Genomic DNA, 22274 nt, shown 5'->3' with positions numbered 1-22274 from the left:
TCCATAAGCTTTTTTTGTGTTATTAAATTTTAAGTGGATCAAAAGCTCACATAATTGATTAATCAATCTAAAATAATAATTATCTACTATGATATAAAATTTATAAGGAATCGTATAAATTAATGAGAAAAAATATTATTAAAGATTATTTACATTTAATCATTAATTATAAGTACTTAAAAAATATCAAATATTGTTAAATGAATATTTATTTTCTAACAAAATTGCTTATAACTATGATGACCGTGAAAACTTTATCGTTAAAAAGCGAACGACAATTACATTTATGTTTATCAGTAACATTTGATTGGGTAGTATCCGGTAATAAGCCAACAAGTTATCAATTTTTTAAATTGTAGCTTAGCGTCAGTGGATAAGACTGCACAATATTAGAAAGTCTTCGTATAGCTTTTCAATATTGCAGGACAAAAGAATTGTCCATTTTCACACCGAAAAGTCAAAATATTATTTTTTGTAGCTCCGAGTAGCAATGAAAATTTTCGCCGCTGCAATTTCGATATTATGTGTGGTAATTGATCAAAAAGTAAGAAGATAATTAGTCTAAGTATTTCTATTTATTATAAACGTATGCTAAGTACTTTTAATTTATTTACAAGGCCACGGTACAAGGAGGATTGATCGATATATTTAGAGGAAAAGATAAAACACCAGATGAAGCATCTGGTGAAGGATCAGGTGGATTTTCTGGAGGACTATCGGGTAATTTAAAATTACCAGGGAACATTTTATCAGAATGTAGTGTTGGAGGGAATGTAAATGGCAACATTGGAGCTTCACCATCTGGAGGTATACAAGGAGATGTTAATGCAGAAGTTAATTTGCCGTCTTGTGACTGCATCAGAAAATTCGATGCCCAAGGGTCCGTAGGCGGTGGAGGATCTACTGGTTTTGGTGGTTTCGGAGTTAGTGGTGGAGCAAGTTTTGGTGGAAGTCTTGCAGTAAGAAATAATTTATTTTTCATATGTATTTTCTAAATAATGTTTTTCAATTCAAAAAATTTTTTTTTATGTGAATGAAAGATGCCGGGGGTGAATTGCGCTGAAACTGATAATCCGCCTGAAGAAGAACCTAATGAAGAACAAGATCCATCAGAAGAGCAAGAGTCTTCTGAAGACGAAAATTCGCCTGAAGAAGAAGAAGTTGATGTTACAACTTTACCTCTTTGCGCAGATTTACGTAAACAAGATCTCCAAGGATCGTTAGGAAGTACAGATACGTCTAATAAAGTCGCTCCAGGAAACCGTAATAAAGATAATGTTTTTGAAAAAATTTCCGTTATTGTAAGTTTAAAAAGATTAATTCCTTATTTCAGCGATACAAACTATTAGGAATTTTAAAATAAACAAAGCTTATATCGATTTTTCGATGTTAATAAATAGGATGAATGGAATTTCAGATTCCCGGAGTTAATTGCTATGAGCCAGAGCCTCCAGAAAAAGAGTCTGAAGAATCAACAGAAGCGCCTGAGGAGTCAGAAGAGTCTGAACAATCAACAGTAGCACCTAAAGAGTCAGAAGAGTCTGAACAATCAACGGACGTATACGGAGAGTCAGAAGAGTCTGAAGAATCAACAGAAACACCTGAGGAGTCGAAAGAGTCTGAACAATCAACAGAAGCACCTGAAAAGTCAGAAGAGTCTGAACAATCAACAGAAGCACCTGAAGAATCAGAAGAGTCTGAACAATCAACAGAAGCACCTGAAGAGTTAGAAGAGTCTGAACAATCAACGGACGTATACGGAGAGTCAGAAGAGTCTGAAGAATCAACAGAAACACCTGAAGAGTCGAAAGAGTCTGAACAATCAACAGAAGCACCTGAAGAATCAGAAGAGTCTGAACAATCAACAGAAGCACCTGAAGAATCAGAAGAGTCTGAACAATCAACAGAAGCACCTGAAGAGTTAGAAGAGTCTGAAGAATCAACAGAAGCACCAGGAAAAAATTCTTACTGTTATCACCTAGATATTAATAGAGATATAATAATGTCACCCAAGAATAATTTTTTAACGGCTTCTCCAGTTGGAAATGCTGATGCACCTGCTGAATTCTATCAAACAATGTACATGGACAATGCACTTCAAATTGTAATTGTTTTCCAATTTCGATATTTAATTATATATTTCCATGGTTTATGTTATCATAATTTTTTTCTTTAAATTACAGTACCAAACTGACCTCTCACTAGATAAGAAACTTATTTATGATTCAAAACCTGAAAAAAAAATGACAAATATTTGCAATGATTCATATCCAGAAGGATCAATTGAAGCCAATATTTGGAAAATTATCAATTTAGAGGTCATGGCCGGTAAAGGATGTCCTGTAAAGAAAGTAATTCTTCAACTCTCACTGTTAATCAGTATAATTGATTTTCTGATTCGTAACTGAAAATTTTGTTATTTTTACAGGGAAGTGGTTATACTTTTCCAGAATGGCTTAGAGGAACGGAACTTACGCTTAATGAACCATTGGAGTACGGCAATTACAAATTAAATATTGATTTTGATACTCCTCAAGGTGCCTGGGCGTTGAAACTGTTATTTCTGTTTGAAGTAAACGAAAACTCTGAGTGCACTGTTAAAGAAAGTTTTGACGAATCAACAGAAGAACCTGAAGAATCAACAGAAGCACCTGAAGAATCAGAAGAGTCTGAACAATCAACAGAAGCACCTGAAGAATCAGAAGAGTCTGAACAATCAACAGAAGCACCTGAAGAATCAGAAGAGTCTGAACAATCAACAGAAGCACCTGAAGAGTTAGAAGAGTCTGAAGAATCAACAGAAGCACCAGGAAAAAATTCTTACTGTTATCGCCTAGATATTAATAGAGATATAATAATGTCACCCAAGAATAATTTTTTAACGGCTTCTCCAGTTGAAAATGCTGATGCACCTGCTGAATTCTATCAAACAATGAACATGGACAATGCACTTCAAATTGTAATTGTTTTCCAATTTAGATATTTAATTATGTATTTCCATGGTTTATGTTATCATAATTTTTTTCTTTAAATTACAGTACCAAACTGACCTCTCACTAGATAAGAAACTTATTTATGATTCAAAACCTGAAAAAAAAATGACAAATATTTGCAATGATTCATATCCAGAAGGATCAATTGAAGCCAATATTTGGAAAATTATCAATTTAGAGGTCATGGCCGGTAAAGGATGTCCCGTAGAGAAAGTAATTCTTCAACTCTCACTGTTAATCAGTATAATTGATTTTCTGATTCGTAACTGAAAATTTTGTTATTTTTACAGGGAAGTGGTTATACTTTTCCAGAATGGCTTAGAGGAACGGAACTTACGCTTAATGAACCATTGGAGTACGGCAATTACAAATTAAATATTGATTTTGATACTCCTCAAGATGCCTGGGCGTTGAAACTGTTAATTCTGTTTGAAGTAAACGAAAACTCTGAGTGCACTGTTAAAGAAAGTTTTGACGAATCAACAGAAGAACCTGAAGAATCAACAGAAGCACCTGAAGAATCAGAAGAGTCTGAACAATCAACAGAAGCACCTGAAGAATCAGAAGAGTCTGAACAATCAACAGAAGCACCTGAAGAATCAGAAGAGTCTGAACAATCAACAGAAGCACCTGAAGAGTTAGAAGAGTCTGAAGAATCAACAGAAGCACCAGGAAAAAATTCTTACTGTTATCGCCTAGATATTAATAGAGATATAATAATGTCACCCAAGAATTACTTTTTAACGGCTTCTCCAGTTGAAAATGCTGATGCACCTGCTGAATTCTATCAAACAATGAACATGGACAATGCACTTCAAATTGTAATTGTTTTCCAATTTAGATATTTAATTATGTATTTCCATGGTTTATGTTATCATAATTTTTTTCTTTAAATTACAGTACCAAACTGACCTCTCACTAGATAAGAAACTTATTTATGATTCAAAACCTGAAAAAAAAATGACAAATATTTGCAATGATTCATATCCAGAAGGATCAATTGAAGCCAATATTTGGAAAATTATCAATTTAGAGGTCATGGCCGGTAAAGGATGTCCCGTAGAGAAAGTAATTCTTCAACTCTCACTGTTAATCAGTATAATTGATTTTCTGATTCGTAACTGAAAATTTTGTTATTTTTACAGGGAAGTGGTTATACTTTTCCAGAATGGCTTAGAGGAACGGAACTTACGCTTAATGAACCATTGGAGTACGGCAATTACAAATTAAATATTGATTTTGATACTCCTCAAGATGCCTGGGCGTTGAAACTGTTAATTCTGTTTGAAGTAAACGAAAACTCTGAGTGCACTGTTAAAGAAAGTTTTGACGAATCAACAGAAGAACCTGAAGAATCAACAGAAGCACCTGAAGAATCAGAAGAGTCTGAACAATCAACAGAAGCACCTGAAGAATCAGAAGAGTCTGAACAATCAACAGAAGCACCTGAAGAGTTAGAAGAGTCTGAAGAATCAACAGAAGCACCAGGAAAAAATTCTTACTGTTATCGCCTAGATATTAATAGAGATATAATAATGTCACCCAAGAATAATTTTTTAACGGCTTCTCCAGTTGAAAATGCTGATGCACCTGCTGAATTCTATCAAACAATGAACATGGACAATGCACTTCAAATTGTAATTGTTTTCCAATTTCGATATTTAATTATGTATTTCCATGGTTTATGTTATCATAATTTTTTTCTTTAAATTACAGTACCAAACTGACCTCTCACTAGATAAGAAACTTATTTATGATTCAAAACCTGAAAAAAAAATGACAAATATTTGCAATGATTCATATCCAGAAGGATCAATTGAAGCCAATATTTGGAAAATTATCAATTTAGAGGTCATGGCCGGTAAAGGATGTCCTGTAGAGAAAGTAATTCTTCAACTCTCACTGTTAATCAGTATAATTGATTTTCTGATTCGTAACTGAAAATTTTGTTATTTTTACAGGGAAGTGGTTATACTTTTCCAGAATGGCTTAGAGGAACGGAACTTACGCTTAATGAACCATTGGAGTACGGCAATTACAAATTAAATATTGATTTTGATACTCCTCAAGATGCCTGGGCGTTGAAACTGTTATTTCTGTTTGAAGTAAACGAAAACTCTGAGTGCACTGTTAAAGAAAGTTTTGACGAATCAACAGAAGAACCTGAAGAATCAACAGAAGCACCTGAAGAATCAGAAGAAGTCTGAACAATCAACAGAAGCACCTGAAGAATCAGAAGAGTCTGAACAATCAACAGAAGCACCTGAAGAATCAGAAGAGTCTGAACAATCAACAGAAGCACCTGAAGAGTTAGAAGAGTCTGAAGAATCAACAGAAGCGCCAGGAAGAAATTCTTACTGTTATCACCTAGATATTAATAGAGATATAATAATGTCACCCAAGAATAATTTTTTAACGGCTTCTCCAGTTGGAAATGCTGATTCACCTGCTGAATTCTATCAAACAATGAATATGGACAATGCACTTCAAATTGTAATTGTTTTCCAATTTCGATATTTAATTATGTATTTCCATGGTTTATGTTATCATAATTTTTTTCTTTAAATTACAGTACCAAACTGACCTCTCACTAGATAAGAAACTTATTTATGATTCAAAACCTGAAAAAAAAATGACAAATATTTGCAATGATTCATATCCAGAAGGATCAATTGAAGCCAATATTTGGAAAATTATCAATTTAGAGGTCATGGCCGGTAAAGGATGTCCCGTAGAGAAAGTAATTCTTCAACTCTCACTGTTAATCAGTATAATTGATTTTCTGATTCGTAACTGAAAATTTTGTTATTTTTACAGGGAAGTGGTTATACTTTTCCAGAATGGCTTAGAGGAACGGAACTTACGCTTAATGAACCATTGGAGTACGGCAATTACAAATTAAATATTGATTTTGATACTCCTCAAGATGCCTGGGCGTTGAAACTGTTATTTCTGTTTGAAGTAAACGAAAACTCTGAGTGCACTGTTAAAGAAAGTTTTGACGAATCAACAGAAGAACCTGAAGAATCAACAGAAGCACCTGAAGAATCAGAAGAGTCTGAACAATCAACAGAAGCACCTGAAGAATCAGAAGAGTCTGAACAATCAACAGAAGCACCTGAAGAATCAGAAGAGTCTGAACAATCAACAGAAGCACCTGAAGAGTTAGAAGAGTCTGAAGAATCAACAGAAGCGCCAGGAAGAAATTCTTACTGTTATCACCTAGATATTAATAGAGATATAATAATGTCACCCAAGAATAATTTTTTAACGGCTTCTCCAGTTGGAAATGCTGATTCACCTGCTGAATTCTATCAAACAATGAATATGGACAATGCACTTCAAATTGTAATTGTTTTCCAATTTCGATATTTAATTATGTATTTCCATGGTTTATGTTATCATAATTTTTTTCTTTAAATTACAGTACCAAACTGACCTCTCACTAGATAAGAAACTTATTTATGATTCAAAACCTGAAAAAAAAATGACAAATATTTGCAATGATTCATATCCAGAAGGATCAATTGAAGCCAATATTTGGAAAATTATCAATTTAGAGGTCATGGCCGGTAAAGGATGTCCCGTAGAGAAAGTAATTCTTCAACTCTCACTGTTAATCAGTATAATTGATTTTCTGATTCGTAACTGAAAATTTTGTTATTTTTACAGGGAAGTGGTTATACTTTTCCAGAATGGCTTAGAGGAACGGAACTTACGCTTAATGAACCATTGGAGTACGGCAATTACAAATTAAATATTGATTTTGATACTCCTCAAGGTGCCTGGGCGTTGAAACTGTCATTTCTGTTTGAAGTAAACGAAAACTCTGAGTGCACTGTTAAAGAAAGTTTTGACGAATCAACAGAAGCACCTGAAGAATCAGAAGAGTCTGAAGAAGAATCAGAGCAATGTTATATAGTCGATATGGATGTCCAAGTAGTAAAAATACCAATGTTCATGGGTGTTCTAAACAAACCTATGGACAAGGATAACGCTTTTAAAATTGTAATTCAAAATTTATTTACATGTTTAATATTATTACATCACTTAATAATTTTACGATAATCAATTGTGATACTTTTTTCATGAATTAAGAACGGAGCTGATATGAAAGTTGATGGTAAGTTCATTTATGATTCAAGATCTGAAGAAGAAATGACAAACGCCTGCGAAGATTCATATCCCGAGGGGTCTTTTCAAGCTAATATTTGGCATATGTTCAATTTGGGAATTCTGAAAGGCAAAGGATGTCCTGTCGAACAAGTAGGCGCATATTCACGATATTTGCTGATCATTAATGTAATTTAATAGCTAATTCATAATAAACACGTTGATTTTTAGGGAAGCATTAAGACGTTCCCTAAGAAGCTGGATGATATGCAGCTCAAGATAAACGAGCGATTAGAACCTGGTGATTACACTGCGCACCTAGACTTGGCAGCACCTGATGGGACTTGGGCTGGAGCTATTTACTTCTACTTTATGTTAGATGGTCCTTCTGAGTGTAAAGAGGAAGAAGAACCTCAAGAACCAATAAAACCATTTGAAGATGAATCCAATTCTAATTGTTACAAAGTAGATATAAGGAGAAGTACGTTACTTACACCCGAAAATAACTTTCTGAACTCTTCTGAGCCTACTGGAGATGTGACCGCAGAATTCTATCAAACCATGGACATGGAAAATGCACTTCAATTTGTAACTATTATTGGATTCTGATATTTAACAATACCAATGGTTTAACATTATCATTGTTGTTGTTATTATAATTTTTTCTTCATATTACAGCACACAGCTGAACTCTCCGTAAATTTGAAATCTATTTATGATTCAAAAAAAATGAAAAATGTTTGCGATGATTCATATCCAGAAGGATCATTTGAAGCCAATATTTGGAAAATTTTCAACTTGAGTATCATGAATGGTCAAGGATGTCCTATGGAAAAAGTAATAAATTGTTATTGTTTTTATTTTTACCGTCGATAGATAGAATTCAGTTTAAAACTATAATTCGGGAATAAAAAACCGGTTAATTTTTTAGGGTGACAATCACACCTTCATTGAGTGGCTAAGAGGAACAGAGCTCAACTTTAATGATCCGTTGGAGTACGGAAACTACAGGGTTCACATGGAGTTTGATACCCCTGAAGGTGAATGGGTGTTGGGGATGTACTTAGGTTTTGTAGTCGACGAAAATTCCATGTGTAACCGTTCGTGAGTCTTATCAAGTAATAAAAGTGCTTGAAGATGACAGAGAGGTATAAATATATTGTAGATATCAGTGAAGAACATGCAAGCTGTCATATTTGTTGAAAAATTAACACGAAGAAGATATCTGCATTTCTGGTTGAAATATACGCACTCGATTCTTAACAAATTCAAAATTAAAAACAATAAAAAACAAAAAAAAATTATGCATTGTGTATTTCAATTTTAAAAAATTATATATTGTGTATTTCAATTTTTTTTAAGTCCTAGTAAATAGATTTTACGAATTTCATTAAAAGTAAAATATTTTGCAACCACGCACACTAAATACGTACCAAATTTTTTTTTTTAATTTTAAAATTTACAATAAAATTTTTTTTAATTTCCGAAAATCAAATACAATCATATCGGTTACTTGAATTTTTTAATTTTATATCTTTTTGTAAAGAAAAAAGAAATTTTTTTTTTCTTAATAGTCCTATGAACGTGGACTTGGCGCGATTTTTTACAGTGAAACTGTTTTTGTTCGGATTTTAGTATTTTTTGTAATTATAATAAAAATTTACAATTGGTACCAACTTAAATCTCGCGTTGGCTGCATTTTTTATAGCAAACTATCCCCTTGAAGCTACAGTTTATGTAAAAACAATTGCAGCGCACCCTGGCGGATGTAGATGCAAGCTGTGAAATGTATTATTTTAACTGTAGTTTCCCATCTATTGGAAGATTACCATGTATTCTCGAATTATTTAGTCTGTGGCATGTCACTTTTTACATAGAAAAAAAGTCAGGATCGAAATTTTTGAGCTTGCTATAGTTTGTGCTGATAAAATTTAATAATTTCAAGTAGATTAATTGTTATAATTGAATATAATTAATTAATATCATTAAAATAAAGCATGAATTACTGTTATAAGATAAAATTTAGGAACAAGAAGTACCGTAGAATTAAATAAAATTTTGCAACCTCAAAATACCGTTCTGCTTACAGTAAACACAGTCGGTAGACTGGCGCTCCGTTTACAACGGATTTGAACGGAACTTGGCGCCAGATTCTACCGAATCTGTGGATGTATTTTAATAAAATTAAATGTATAATTAAAAGTAATAAAAAGTAAATTAAAAATATCTTATAGTTATTTTTAAAAAACAATTATTTACACAGTCCAAATTTTAAAAAATAACTTTTCGTTGTTTATTATATTTATATTCAATAAACTTTTTTTGTTATTAAATTTTAGGTGGATACAAAGAAGATAATTGATATAATTGATTAATCAAGCTAAAATTGTAATTATCTGCTATGATATAAAATTAATAAGGAAACGTATAAATTAATGAGAAGAAATATAATAATAATAGGATTTTATTTGCATGATTAGTGTCTTTTACAAAGCTTTTACATAATGATGTAATATATATTAAATATATCTTTCGACTTTCTTTTTTAATTTTATTTTTCACTTTTTTAAATTTTTTTTTAATTTTGCCTGTCGTCGTTGTGGTTGTCCATTTACACCAAACTCCGTGATCTCGCTGCTCTCCTCAGGACCTCTTCAATTTTTCTGAAGACCATGCACATCCTCACATTAACCTCCTCACTTAATAGCTCTATCTTTCTACATTCTTCTATCTCACTCTACACCTCTCTCCATTCGTAGAGCATAGCTTTTTCATCATTATTCATCTCATTATATACTCTCTCGTATTTCAGCAGATGAAATAAATCTTCCTCCAGTGAGAAGAAATATAATTAAATATTATTTACATTTAATAAGTACTTGAAAAGTATCAAATATTGTTAAATAAATATTTATTTTCGAACAAAATTGCTTAAAACTATGATGACCGTGAAAACTTTATCGTTAAAAAGCGAACGACAATTACGTTTAATCAGTAAAATATATTGATTAATATCGTTCAATTTAGTAGTATTCGAGTAATAAGCCAACAAGTTATCAATTTTTTAAATTGTAGCGTCAGTAGATAAGACTGCACAATTTTAGAAAGTCGTGGTATAATTCTTCAACATTGTAATACAAAAGAATTGTCCATTTTCACACCGAAAAATTAAAATATTATTTTTTGTAGCCCCGAGTAGCAATAAAAATTTCCGCCGTTGCGATTTTGATATTGTGTGTAGTCATTGATCAAAAAGTAACAAGATAATTAGTCTAAGTATTTCTATTTATTATAAATGTATGCTAAGTACCTTTAATTTATTTACAAGGCCACGGTACAGGGAGAATTGTCTGATATATTTCGAGGAAAAGATAAAGCACTAGATAAAGCACCTGATGAAGCATCAGGAAAAAATTCTTACTGTTATCGCCTAGATATTAATAGAGATACAATAATGTCACCCAAGAATAATTTTTTAACGGCTTCTCCAGTTGGAAATGCTGATGCACCTGCTGAATTCTATCAAACAATGAACATGAGCAATGCACTTCAATTTGTAATTGTCTTCCAGTACCGATATTTGATTATGTATTTTCATTTTTTTTATCATAATTTTTTTCATTAAATTACAGTACCAAGCTGACATCTCCGTAAATAAGGAATCTATTTATGATTCAAAACCTGAAAAAAAAATGACAAATGTTTGCGATGATTCATATCCAGAAGGATCAATTGAAGCCAATATTTGGAAAATTATCAATTTAGAGGTCATGGCCGGTAAAGGATGTCCTGTAGAAAAAGCAATTCTTCAATGTCACTGTTAATCAGTATGACTCATTTTCTGATTCGTAACTGAAAAATTTGTTATTTTTACAGGGAAGCGATTACACGTTTCCAAAGTGGCTGAGAAGAACGGAGCTTACGTTTAATGATCCATTGGAGTACGGAAACTACAAGGTGCACATGGATTTTGATACCCCTGATGGTAAATGGGCTTTGGGACTGTACTTCAATTTTGTTGTTGACGAAAATTCCATGTGTACACGTCCATGAGTTTTAACAAGTAATAAAAGTACAAGAAGATGACAGAGAGGTATAAATATAATGTATATATCAGTGAAGAGTATGCAATCTGTTGTATTTGTTTAAAAATTAACATGTGGGAAATATCGGCACCTCTGGTTGAAAAATGCGTACTCGATTCTCTACTTGAATTTAAAATTTAAAAAAACAAACATGTACCAACAAATTATGTCAAATTAATTATTCAATATTTATATTATTATATTATTACTGTACTGTGCTTACAATAAAAAATAAATGTTTCTGAAACTTGTTACAGTTAAGTTATTGTTTAGTAGTAAACCTCTATTTACTGGATTTATATTTAGAAAGAAGAAATTTCAAGATTTATATTGCTATATCAGTAAATAAATATATTCAGTATAAAATAAAATTATAATTATCAGATATTTCATGTCTACTTCGATAGCAAACATCACGTTAATCGATAATATTATTCATGCGGAACTTATGCACTTTGGAGTAATTACCGATAAGACAGCTCATGCGTCATCAATATTCAACTTTAATAATTATCGATAAATATAATTGGACAGTGAACATGAATAATGAAGAAACAATAACTTGATAAAGTTTGCGTGATATAAATAAATTTTAAGATCCATGATTAAAGATATAGAAACTAATAGCATACTTTTTTCTTCAAAAGTCTAGAACAGACCGCAAAAATATTTCAAATAAAATGATGTTTTTTACTTTTGTACTTTTTATGGTGATCCAAATTTTTAATATCAAGGTAAAATATTTGAAATAATTTTCTGATAAATTGATTGATAATTTTTTTTTTTAATAGGACATAATCGCAGATGACCAGTTTTATACAGTGAACATTACAAGAGATTTTTTTAAACCTTACACCAATAATTTGATAAAATCAACCGACGTTTTAACGAAAGATACATACATATCTTTCATTGAATCAATGGACAGCGATAACGCCTTGACAATCGTAAGTCTTATCATGACAAATTGTTTCTTAATCGGTATTCTGATATCTGATGTCCCTTTTCAAGCTAAAAGCTAACATCAGTATCAAAGACATCCAAATCTGGGACTCGAAAACCAAAAATGCGATGAATAATCTTTGTAATAGTTCTTATCCAGCTGGATCTATTGAAGAAAACGTTTCCAAAATTGTGTCCGCTACCGTTTTGGGTCACCTTGAATGTCCGGTATCGAAGGTATTGTATCCGAATCTCTTATATTCCCCATGAAAAAAAAATATAAAAAAAACATATGTCGAAAAATATAAAAAATCTATATAGTATATTACACACCTAGGCTGATGTTCAAAGTATATATTTTAGATATATTCAAGATCACATCTTAAAATACATAAAAATACATAGCTGAAAATATAAAAGATATATTTTGAATATATCTAAAATATATTTGAAATACATATATAGAATATATATGAAAATCGGCCAAAAGTTAGTTATTAAAAATATATTTACCATACATAATTTATATATTTTCTATAGATTTTTAATATATTTAAAATATATTTTTTATGTATTTCGACTTATATTTTTTTTTATGGGGGATATACTTCATTAATTTCTTTCTTTCAAAATTACACATCTCTATTATTATTCTAACAAACATATTTCTTCTTAGGGCACGTATCAAACTGTTCTCTATAAATTAGATCAACAGACTCTTCATTTCAACAAGCCGATTCCTTGCGGCGACTATGTAATGGACGTGACTCTTGACACTGCAGACTTCAAGAGGGTTTTTGACTTTACTTTCAGTTGGACGATACCCCTTGCTATGAATTGTGAAAAAGACCCCTCGATCATTAAATAATAAATTTTATCAATTGTTCTTTCAGTAGCGCAAAAAGAAGAAATATATTCTTCACTAAATAAATAAAAAGTAAATTTCCATTGTGGTAAAACAATAAAGTATCATCTTCATAAAAAATCTTTCGAAGAATTGACGTGATGATATAATAAAATTTTATTTGAATCACGTGCGAAAGATAAAAAAATTCAATATGAAAATTCTGACGCCTACAACATTTGAATGTTAAATTTATCCCCCAACTTTTCAGTCCAAATTATGCAGATTGTTGTCGCGGATTTTTTAAAGATCAAAGTAATAATAAAATTAATTACTTGAGTGTAGATGAAAACAATAATATTATCGGTTATTATCATTGTTATTATTATTATTGTGAAGAAAATGAAACTATTAAAGCAGTTTAGAACACATACCTGTTGCTGATTTTCTCTTTGAGTAGTGAGCCGCGCTTCCACACACTGCCTTGTTTCTAAGAACGCTTGCCGCTGTGCTAATTCTCTGGGATGATGTGTCAGTGCTCCAGCAACGTTAGTGCCTCCCACAACGACAATTGAGCTCAGTAACTGTAAATTACATCAATATGCACACGTTAATTCATCACAGAGAACTTTATTGTGGTTTTAAGCATTGCAGCCTTTGGAACAAATTTTGAAAATTTTAATTCAAGAAGAAATCTTCAAATTTAGAACATTCTTAAAGTTTTTTACTTTATTTAAATAATTTTTGTCATAAAACAAGAGCTTTAGACACATACATTAGGATTTACCAAACTTTTCTTATTGTCTGCAAAAAACAAAAGCTCTTAGCAGTATTTTTTCTTCATTTCATCTGAGTTAAATTATTAATGAGCGAGTTTGGAACTGAGAGCGTGAAAACGGGGAAAAAGTGCTTCCCACTATTTCTTAAAAGAAAACAGCCTGTAATTGTTGAAAAAAGTAAAATATAAGTAAAAGTAAAAGTAAAAGTTTGCTGGAGGGTTTCACCAACTTTCATCTATTTTCCAGCATTATTTTTCCTTGGGTTTTTTTAGTGTCATCTCGAGCTAGCTTGGCATATGATTCTGGTCACGAAATTCGTGCTTTAGCGTGACAAGACATTCTCTCTAGTCTTGTTCCCTCCGGAAAGAGCGTTGTCGTGAGAACAGTCAAACAAATAAGCGCTCTTTAAATCTACTTTGTCTACACTTTCTTAAAGCTCAACTTTTATTTTTATTATTTTTAAAACAACTACACAATACTTCTTTCAGATGTTTACGTGTCCCAGAAAATTTTAACAAAGACAATTCAGAGATAACTTTGACAAAGGCTTAGTACCGTTTATTGTCAGTGTGTTTTTCATATTGATTGAGACAGGATAAGAGATCAGATCTGTCAACTAGTGCCTTATTTATTTATTCATTTATTTAACTTAAACCCAACAGCCTACCGGCCAATAACAGGGTCATTAACAATCATCATAAACTTATAAACAGTATATATAATGGAGACAATGAAATATTATAATGTTTTCATAAGTATAGATACCACTTGTTATAATTTGTACTTAAATTACGCAGTCTCACGAAAGTTGCAAGTTCATAAAGAACAAATGAAAGAAAAACAATAATAATAAAACTAAAAGTCAAAATTACTTAATATAATTCACATTTAGATTAAACAATCTTATAAAATGACACGTTCATAAAATCAAAAAAAAAAAAAAATTTTTCAATTATATTACATGACATAAGATACAGCTTAGGTAAACAACATTTGGTAAACAACAGCTTAAGAAATTCCGATTAGATGAAATTTTTGGAGGAGAGCAGTCAAGCGAATTTAGACTCCAAGTTTAACAGTAAACAGCCTGCAAGATATTTTGTTGACAGAATACATTTATTGTCTTTCAACTCTGCAATTAAAACTTTTGATGGCTTCGGATGAGATTATTTGTATTTGATTTGTTGTTTTGTTTGGATTTTAACAAGTTAATTTTGAACTTAAGGGTGAAGTTGATGCAAATATGTGACCTAATAAATAATTTCAATAATGTGTAAAAAATTAACTTGATTTAAAAAAAATAATCTTGAATAAAAAAAATCATTGTAAAGAATTTTATCTTTATTTGAAGTATTTTATTCTTCTAGATTAAAAATTTCAAGAATTTCTTTGAATCAAAACATTTTGGAAAATTTCATAATTTCAAATCAAAAAAATTTTTTAAATTCTTTTGTATTGAATCAAAAAATTTTTTGTTTAATTAAAATAGTCCAAGATTTTTTTTATCAATTAAATTATTCAGACAAACAAAGCTCAATATTCTTAAAAAATTTCAAGCAATTTTTGATACTTTTAAAACTTGAATTTCTTGGAATTTTTTCACCAATCGATAGATGTAAGGTCACTATAATAGCATCTGATAGAAACCACAAAGCAGTAGTTAGCCGCTATCTCTACCACGTCCCATTTTATGTAATGTAACTTAAAGATAAAGCGAAAGAGCAGGTCAATTTAGTGACATGGGTACGAGACATAGACAAGCTCACAAGGGTCCAAGAATATTCACGCCCATTGACCGTTTGACGTCTACTCTCTAATTAAATCCATCGGCGCTGACCCATGCCTATGTTGTTTACTGTAAATTCCTCTGTTAGCAAATTATGTTTGGTTATATAATAGTCTTTGAGCGACATGAAAGGGACTGTGATTCTGTAAAAACAAAACCCGACAGCTCCACGCGTTATTTTTAAGTATTTTTATCCGAAAAATACTCTTTAAATTGAACAGTGTTTAGTTTATTAATTGTCAACAGATAACAAAGTGTTGACTGTTTTTACTAATTGGCGAATAAATTTAACGAGTCGGGTTGTTTCGCTGGGGTGAGGGGTGTTATTGAACATCAATAAATACCGTCCGGTGAATAGAGCGCAGCAAAGTGCGTTATTACAAATTTGGTCTTTATTTTCTTTACTCAGAAAAGGATCGATCCAATAAAGTATTTATCAGGACGTAAATGCATCAATTATTATTCAATAATTACTGGAGCGTACTTTAGCGATCGAGCTACGGGCTGTCTTTGTCTTTTAAATTCATTAGTTATTATTTTCTTCAGACCAGGTGCAAGCACAATGCAATATTCAGTATTCGATTTATTGTTCGAGAACTAGTCAGTTAAATTAATTTTAATTCAATTACTACCCAGTTTAACTTTATTTATCAGCATAAATTATATTTGAGTCTTTGTATTTTTTTTCCCTTTAATGTATTGTTCCTGTGAAGCTTTGTCTTTAAGTTAAAAATCAATTTTCTGTAATTTAATAGAGCCAAGAGAATATTTGCTAATAATTTCAGTAATTTAAAAGTTTTATCATTGTATTTATAATTTTTTTGTTCAAAAAATATATTTTTAATCATAATTTTTTTAATAATTAATAACTTATTGTGAAAATGTTTTTTTCTTAAATTATTGACGCAATTTAATAAAAAAAATTTTTTATTAGGAATGTTTCATAAAAATCTAAAAGTGATCAGAAATTTTTATTTTTTTTTTTTTTGCGATAGCCAATTTATTCTATAACACTATTATTATTTTAAAAATTTATTCCAAAAGTTTCTTAATAATGTATGTTATTATTAAAAATAGTAAAAAATCATTGAATCAAAGAATGTTAAATCATAATTTTAAAATTCTCTGCAATTATATTTTTTATTAATGAAATAAATTTATAAATTTTAAATAATCATTAATGTGATTAAAAAAAAATTTTTTTAGTTTTAATTTTTTTGAAACGTTTGTTTGGCAAAAAGTTACCAGACTATACTTATTAAATCCTACCTTCTGAATATAATGTGTAAAATTATTAATTATTAATATTTTTTGACATTTTTAAGAAAACAATCTATTAAAATTAATCTTTAAAAATTTTCTAAAAGAAGACCAATGACTAAAAAAAAATTTTCATAATTTTATAAAAATGATAAATCCAACCAAAGTGCGATTTTTGATATCCGATTGTGACTGTGATCGTTAATTATGTTTTGTAACACGTTTATACCCGGTGGGATCAATGGTCCGTTCTTGTACGTTCAAAAGCTTGGTAACCGGAAGCGGAACTTGGTCGGGCAGCGGGTAACCGGGGGTTGATATAAAGAATATAAAGAAAATGAGAGAGAGATAGATGTTACAAATCGATATTTCGTGCACGCTCGCTCTACTATACCCTACCTGAGAAAGTCGATATATTCAATGTACTTTCTGCATAAATACATGTATATATTTGGTTCAGATACTTCCTTCGGTGTAACATCCTCTACTCAGCTATCGCATTTAGAAACTTTCGTGCTAAGCCTCGAAATTCCAACCGCACTACTGGTGATTAAAGATACGCCCAAATTAATGGGGGCCTATTCACATTCTCTCGAGACTTTATTTTACAGAACACCATTTTAAAAAGTACTAATCTAAATACAAACCGAAATCGGAGAACTGACAGGCTTTGACTGAGCAATTTGCTGGTTTTTTCTTCCTCAGTCTTTCTTTTTTTTGCACGTAATTAAATCCAGCGTTCTCTTTACTCAAAAATCTTTTTTGTAATTTTGATTTCGATGCTAATGGGAAATGCAAAATACTACAAAAGGTCACGTTTTGTTACTTATATTACTATTATTATTATCAGTATTATATTTGCACGAGGAGTTTCAATGAGCGTATGCATAACTTTATAATATATTATTGCAAAATTGCGTGGCATATCCTCAAGCATTTTTAAATGTAACTATACTAGTTGCTTCAAATCTTGCACTACATTTTCTTTATCTTTCCATTTTTATCCACATGCATGTTTTTTTAAATTTACAATATTTATACTGCAATTCTATAAAGAAAAAAGTTTTTACATTTTCTATTATTTTTAGCCATTATAAAATTCAGTTCTTAATTTTTAAAAACAGTTTTGATAAATTAATTCAAATTTTTGCGTAATTTTTTTTTTATATTGTTTGAAAAATTAACAGTAGATATTTTTTTAATTTTTTATGATAAAAGAATGTAAAAATAGATTTGAAAAGACTTTATCATTTTAAAAAATAGTTTTGATTAAATCTCTTAAATTTTTCTTCAAATAAAAAAAATTAATGGACTTATAATTATTAATTTTTTTGGTAAAAAATAAAAAAATGATTTTTCAAAATTTTTCCAGTTATCTTATTTGATCGAATGAATTTGACGAAAATTTTTAGTAAAGTTTTTAGAATCACTCTTAGACAAAAAAGTTGTAAAAGAATAAAATCGGGCATTAAATTCAACAATGTGAGTAATGAAAAAATATGTAGGTCTTCCTGGTTGTAAAGATCTCGGGAATGAGATACTTGAAGTCTTTATATTTGGAAGCATTTTCAATGGAGATAAATGATGTATGAGTGAAGATGATATGATCGTTAAAACGTAAATTCTCCTTTACACTTTAACTCGTGTGTTATAATATAACATCTTTTTTTTTTTTCGTTTAAGATTTTTTTTCTCGTAGGCTCTCACTTTTTACTCCATACACATTTAACTCTGATACTTTTATCCCCTTGATTCTAATCCGAGAATTTATACGTCTTCGCACTGATGGGATAAAGCCTGGTGATACCGCTAAGAAAAATGAGCAAAATAGAATAGATCGATGAGATCACTCGGTAGATTTTTTAAAATAGATACAGAGCACGGAAAATAATTTCTTCTTTCCGACCAATTCATCAGTTTCTTTTCAATTTTATCTTTCTATTAATAGAATTAGATTATTATATATTATTAATAATTAAAGTTGTAAAATACTGTAATTTATAGTTAGTATATATAAATATAAAACACTTAAAACTTGGAGTAACTTTTCGGTGGTTTACCTGCAGATGCATTTTATTATTATCACTGCTATTCAACTTCTGAACAACGAAAACAATAATAATAATAAATGCGTACGCCACTTATAAGAAAAATTATGCTCTATAACGAGGAAGAAGCTCAAGAAGCTATACAACATGGTATTATATCCAGAGATACTAACAATGCCAAGGAGTAGAGTTAAATTTTCCTGTCAAAAGTAATTCTGACTTTCTATTTATTACAACTTTTCATTCAATTATTATTATTACTTCTACTATTACTATAGCATATACTATATCTGTTAAACTTCGGTCTAGAGTCGTATATTTTAATGAATTACATTTACTCAATAGGAACATTTAATTAATTATCCACATTAACATGATTGCTACCTGTTTTTATTCAAACAAATTAATTATGTTCGCTAATAAAAGTTAAAGTAGGATTTTCAACACATATACACTGAGAAAAAAAAATACTTGTATTAAGAAAATTTTCTTGATATAAGAATTCATGTTCTTGAAAATTTTCAAGAATATATATTCTTAGCTCAAAAACTTGTTAAATTGATTGAAATAATTTTTACTTAATTTAAATAAAGATATTATCTTGTTTATCTATTATCCAAAGATAAATATTGATGCTCTTCTCTTTAGAAATTAATAATTAACAATAATATAATATTGAGGTTGGCAATAGCCTAATCGGCTCGGTACCTGCATTTCGAAAGAGTGGGACCAGGGTTCGATTCCGGCGCGCACCAATATTTTTCAATGAATATAAACTAAGAATATGTGCGTTTCATTGCCAGCCTCTGTACCGGTCGGGTTTTCTGTGGTTTTCCCATATAGTTATGGAGGTAAAATGTCATTATAGAAGTACCTCCATACTATTTAAGACCGTAATGCAAATGCAGGTACTGATTATAACGCGTAAGTCGGCCACAGTCGCAGCACATGTGTGTCGGGCATGAAAGAAAAAATCCCGACATGCAGGGGGGTGGGGACGAAAAAGTGGTTGAGAGTTATGATGACGGGGTTGAGAGATTATATTGCGGAGAAAAAAGTGGAGAGACAATAATTCCCCACCCTCCCTTGTAAAACACTCTACAAGTGATACAAGTAAAACCATCCTCCTCCTCCTCCAATAATATAATATTTGATCGTCATCGAATTTCTTGAACCAAGAAATTGTTAATTGAGTAAAAGTATTTTTTTTCTTAGTGTAGAACTGAAGAATTCGGGTTATTTTCAATTAGAAGGAGGACAGTCAGAATACTTTATCGTGAGAGTATTTTGTAGTGCAGTGATTTAGTTTTCTCACGCATTCGCCCCATTTATGTTGTAGATTATCTGTATTATGGTAGCTTAATCTTTATGTTTACTATTAAAAAATCAGGAGAGACTCGGAGTACTGGAGTGAAGTAATTAAACACTCTGCATTCGAAATGAATCTAGATTTTTTTTTTCAGCGGAATTATTCTAGTAAAAATCAATTCGTAACTTCCATTCTTCCCCGCTTCACAGCATTATTTCGTTTGTAAAAATGAGGAAAGCTTTCACACGGTAATTTTTGAATTTATGATTTTTGGGAGTTTAAAAGGTTAAAACTACAACAATTTCTACCTGGTATTATTATTATTATCATTATTATTCCTGTTAGCATAAAAATAAAAGATTAAGTACTTCGTCATTATAGAGAGCTTATTTTTTATCAAGATTTTTTTATCACGATCAAGTACTGAATATTCAAGAAAACTAGCAATTAGAGTTAAAAAAAAATGCATGCATATAAAATATATAAAACTCTATAAAAATGAGATAACTTAAGAAAATGAAGAAAAAAAGTTTTTCATCAAAAAAATGAAATTTTTTATTCAAAAGCTTTTTTAATATCAAAAAGAAATAACTAAAACCTCTTTTGAAAATAAAAACCTAAAATATGAAGTCGATTAAAATTTCACAAAACACTCATCTTAAACTCTCTTGATAAATATATATTATAAATACCGATGAAATTTAATTTAAAAAGTTGTTGGTAATTTTATTCTAAATTTTATCAAAGCCATCAAATAAATTAAAATAAAAACAAAAACCCACAAGGTTACTCAAACAATGTTTAATTTAATAAATGAATAAAACAATTTAATATCAGACCGCAGAATATTAAAATGAAAAATTGGCTGTAAAAAGGTAGAGTAAAAACCAAGAAAGTGGCTTGTAATTCACACGACACTGAGTACGGGTCTCTAATTGTGAAATATCAGCTCCCTAAAATCTCATCATGAAACATCGCGTTTTATTTCTCAACTAAATTTATTTTATTTACCTTCCCGCTTACTGTAATAACAGTAATAATAATAATAATTCCGAGTAATACAGCGCTACTCTCACGCACTGCCGTTTAATTACAATCTCACAGCTCCAAAAAATTCAACCTACAAAAAATGATGTCCCCAAAGAATAAAACGCCACAGACAATCAATGCATTTTTTTCAGCGAAAAAAAATCGTCAAAGCGTTTTGCTAGCTAGACTAAAAAATGGCAATTAAAGAATAAATCGAAGCTTGTATCTATTTTTAAAACGCTCACACTGCGATTTTAATTACCAGAAAACAGAAACAGAACACCGTACTGTATCAAAAAATATATATAATAAATAAAATAGAATTATTGTTATCGATATATATTATATAACAGGAAAATATATGACATGAAAGTATATTTATTTCCCGATAGTATAGACTATGAAGTTTATTTTAAAATATATTGAAAATTTTTGATTCTATTACTATTTATTATTTTTTTTTTTAGTTTCTTTTTTCGGGAGGAAATTTATTCAACAATCGATATTTAATTTTCATGGCCGTAAGTTCAAAGCGATAGTAAATCACTGATACCGAGAGATATGATCGGTGTGATATAATGGAAGTTAGATGAAAAGCCACACTGCCCTCAAACTAACGTTCCCAGTCCCTTTATTTATCGTGCTACGTCAACCTGATTATTCTCGTTAACGAACTCTGCTCAGTCAAGTTTTTTAAATTTAATTTATTCATTAATCATTAAAATTATTCAATGCGCCCAGAAACTCATTAAATTTACCAGCGAAAACTTTCATTCATTTGTAACTTTGCTGCGTGATGTTCAAAATTCATACAAATACGTATTTCATGAATACATATATATTAAAAAAAAAAAAAAAAAAAAAATCAATGCAAAAGATGTGTTTAATTAATGTTATAATTTTTAACTTATTTAAAAACAATTTTATAAACGTCGCTTTTATGAAAGTCATTTTATTATATTTCAATAATTGAATTGCCGTTTTTTATTTCCAATAATGAAATCAAATTTAAACTACATATTAATTAATAACTTTTGCTGTTCGATTGAGAATAATCGATTGTAAATTGATGGGGGCTCGTTAAAA

General features: G+C 30.3%; 3 protein-coding genes across 10 annotated transcripts in view; 2 read left to right on the top strand and 1 right to left on the bottom strand.

Annotated features, from left to right (window-relative positions):
- LOC123261671 (adenylate cyclase type 6-like) overlaps positions 1 to 22274 on the bottom strand; it is a 92283-nt gene that overhangs the window by 31779 nt on the left and 38230 nt on the right. The window contains exon 7 of the mRNA XM_044723394.1: positions 13412 to 13561. Coding sequence (XP_044579329.1) covers positions 13412 to 13561 — 150 coding nt within the window. The remainder of the gene's footprint in view (positions 1 to 13411; positions 13562 to 22274) is intronic.
- LOC123261666 lies at positions 365 to 11321 on the top strand. Of its 7 annotated transcripts, none has more exons than XM_044723383.1 (22): positions 366 to 544; positions 618 to 959; positions 1041 to 1301; positions 1418 to 1726; positions 1922 to 2104; positions 2184 to 2351; positions 2429 to 2959; positions 3039 to 3206; positions 3284 to 3814; positions 3894 to 4061; positions 4139 to 4630; positions 4710 to 4877; positions 4955 to 5141; positions 5203 to 5486; positions 5566 to 5733; positions 5811 to 6341; positions 6421 to 6588; positions 6666 to 7001; positions 7092 to 7259; positions 7338 to 7694; positions 10739 to 10906; positions 10983 to 11321. In XM_044723383.1, exons 1-22 carry the CDS (start codon positions 491 to 493, stop codon positions 11157 to 11159), a joined length of 5919 nt encoding a protein of 1972 aa, XP_044579318.1. In that variant the 5' UTR covers positions 366 to 490; the 3' UTR covers positions 11160 to 11321. The 7 variants fall into 7 exon arrangements, with proteins under 7 accessions (XP_044579320.1, XP_044579318.1, XP_044579315.1 ...); XM_044723380.1 differs by having other exon boundaries at positions 1766 to 2104; XM_044723381.1 differs by lacking the exons at positions 10739 to 10906; positions 10983 to 11321 and adding exons at positions 7785 to 7943; positions 8038 to 8410 and having other exon boundaries at positions 1766 to 2104.
- On the top strand, positions 11734 to 13359 carry LOC123261670. Of its 2 annotated transcripts, none has more exons than XM_044723393.1 (4): positions 11734 to 11901; positions 11983 to 12138; positions 12203 to 12370; positions 12810 to 13359. In XM_044723393.1, the coding sequence occupies exons 1-4, from the start codon at positions 11872 to 11874 to the stop codon at positions 12999 to 13001; spliced, it is 546 nt and encodes a 181-aa protein (XP_044579328.1). In that variant the 5' UTR covers positions 11734 to 11871; the 3' UTR covers positions 13002 to 13359. The 2 variants fall into 2 exon arrangements, with proteins under 2 accessions (XP_044579328.1, XP_044579327.1); XM_044723392.1 differs by having other exon boundaries at positions 11735 to 11925; positions 12810 to 13358.

The sequence above is a fragment of the Cotesia glomerata genome, linkage group LG3 (assembly GCF_020080835.1).
Source record: "Cotesia glomerata isolate CgM1 linkage group LG3, MPM_Cglom_v2.3, whole genome shotgun sequence".
Lineage (NCBI taxonomy): Eukaryota > Metazoa > Arthropoda > Insecta > Hymenoptera > Braconidae > Cotesia > Cotesia glomerata.
The sequence above is the reverse complement of the archived record's forward strand: the minus strand, read 5'-3'. Positions and strand labels throughout refer to the sequence as shown.

Bases quoted from the DNA above. Each gene is read 5' to 3' on its own strand.
- LOC123261666 (XM_044723380.1), top strand. From the start codon at position 491: ATGAAAATTTTCGCCGCTGCAATTTCGATATTATGTGTGGTAATTGAT. The intron at 3,815-3,893 runs GTAATTGTTTTC...TTTAAATTACAG, and splicing joins TGGACAATGCACTTCAAATT to TACCAAACTGACCTCTCACT. The intron at 10,907-10,982 runs GCAATTCTTCAA...TTATTTTTACAG, and splicing joins AAGGATGTCCTGTAGAAAAA to GGAAGCGATTACACGTTTCC.
- LOC123261670 (XM_044723392.1), top strand. From the start codon at position 11,872: ATGATGTTTTTTACTTTTGTACTTTTTATGGTGATCCAAATTTTTAAT. The intron at 12,139-12,202 runs GTAAGTCTTATC...TCCCTTTTCAAG, and splicing joins GCGATAACGCCTTGACAATC to CTAAAAGCTAACATCAGTAT. The intron at 12,371-12,809 runs GTATTGTATCCG...ATTTCTTCTTAG, and splicing joins TTGAATGTCCGGTATCGAAG to GGCACGTATCAAACTGTTCT.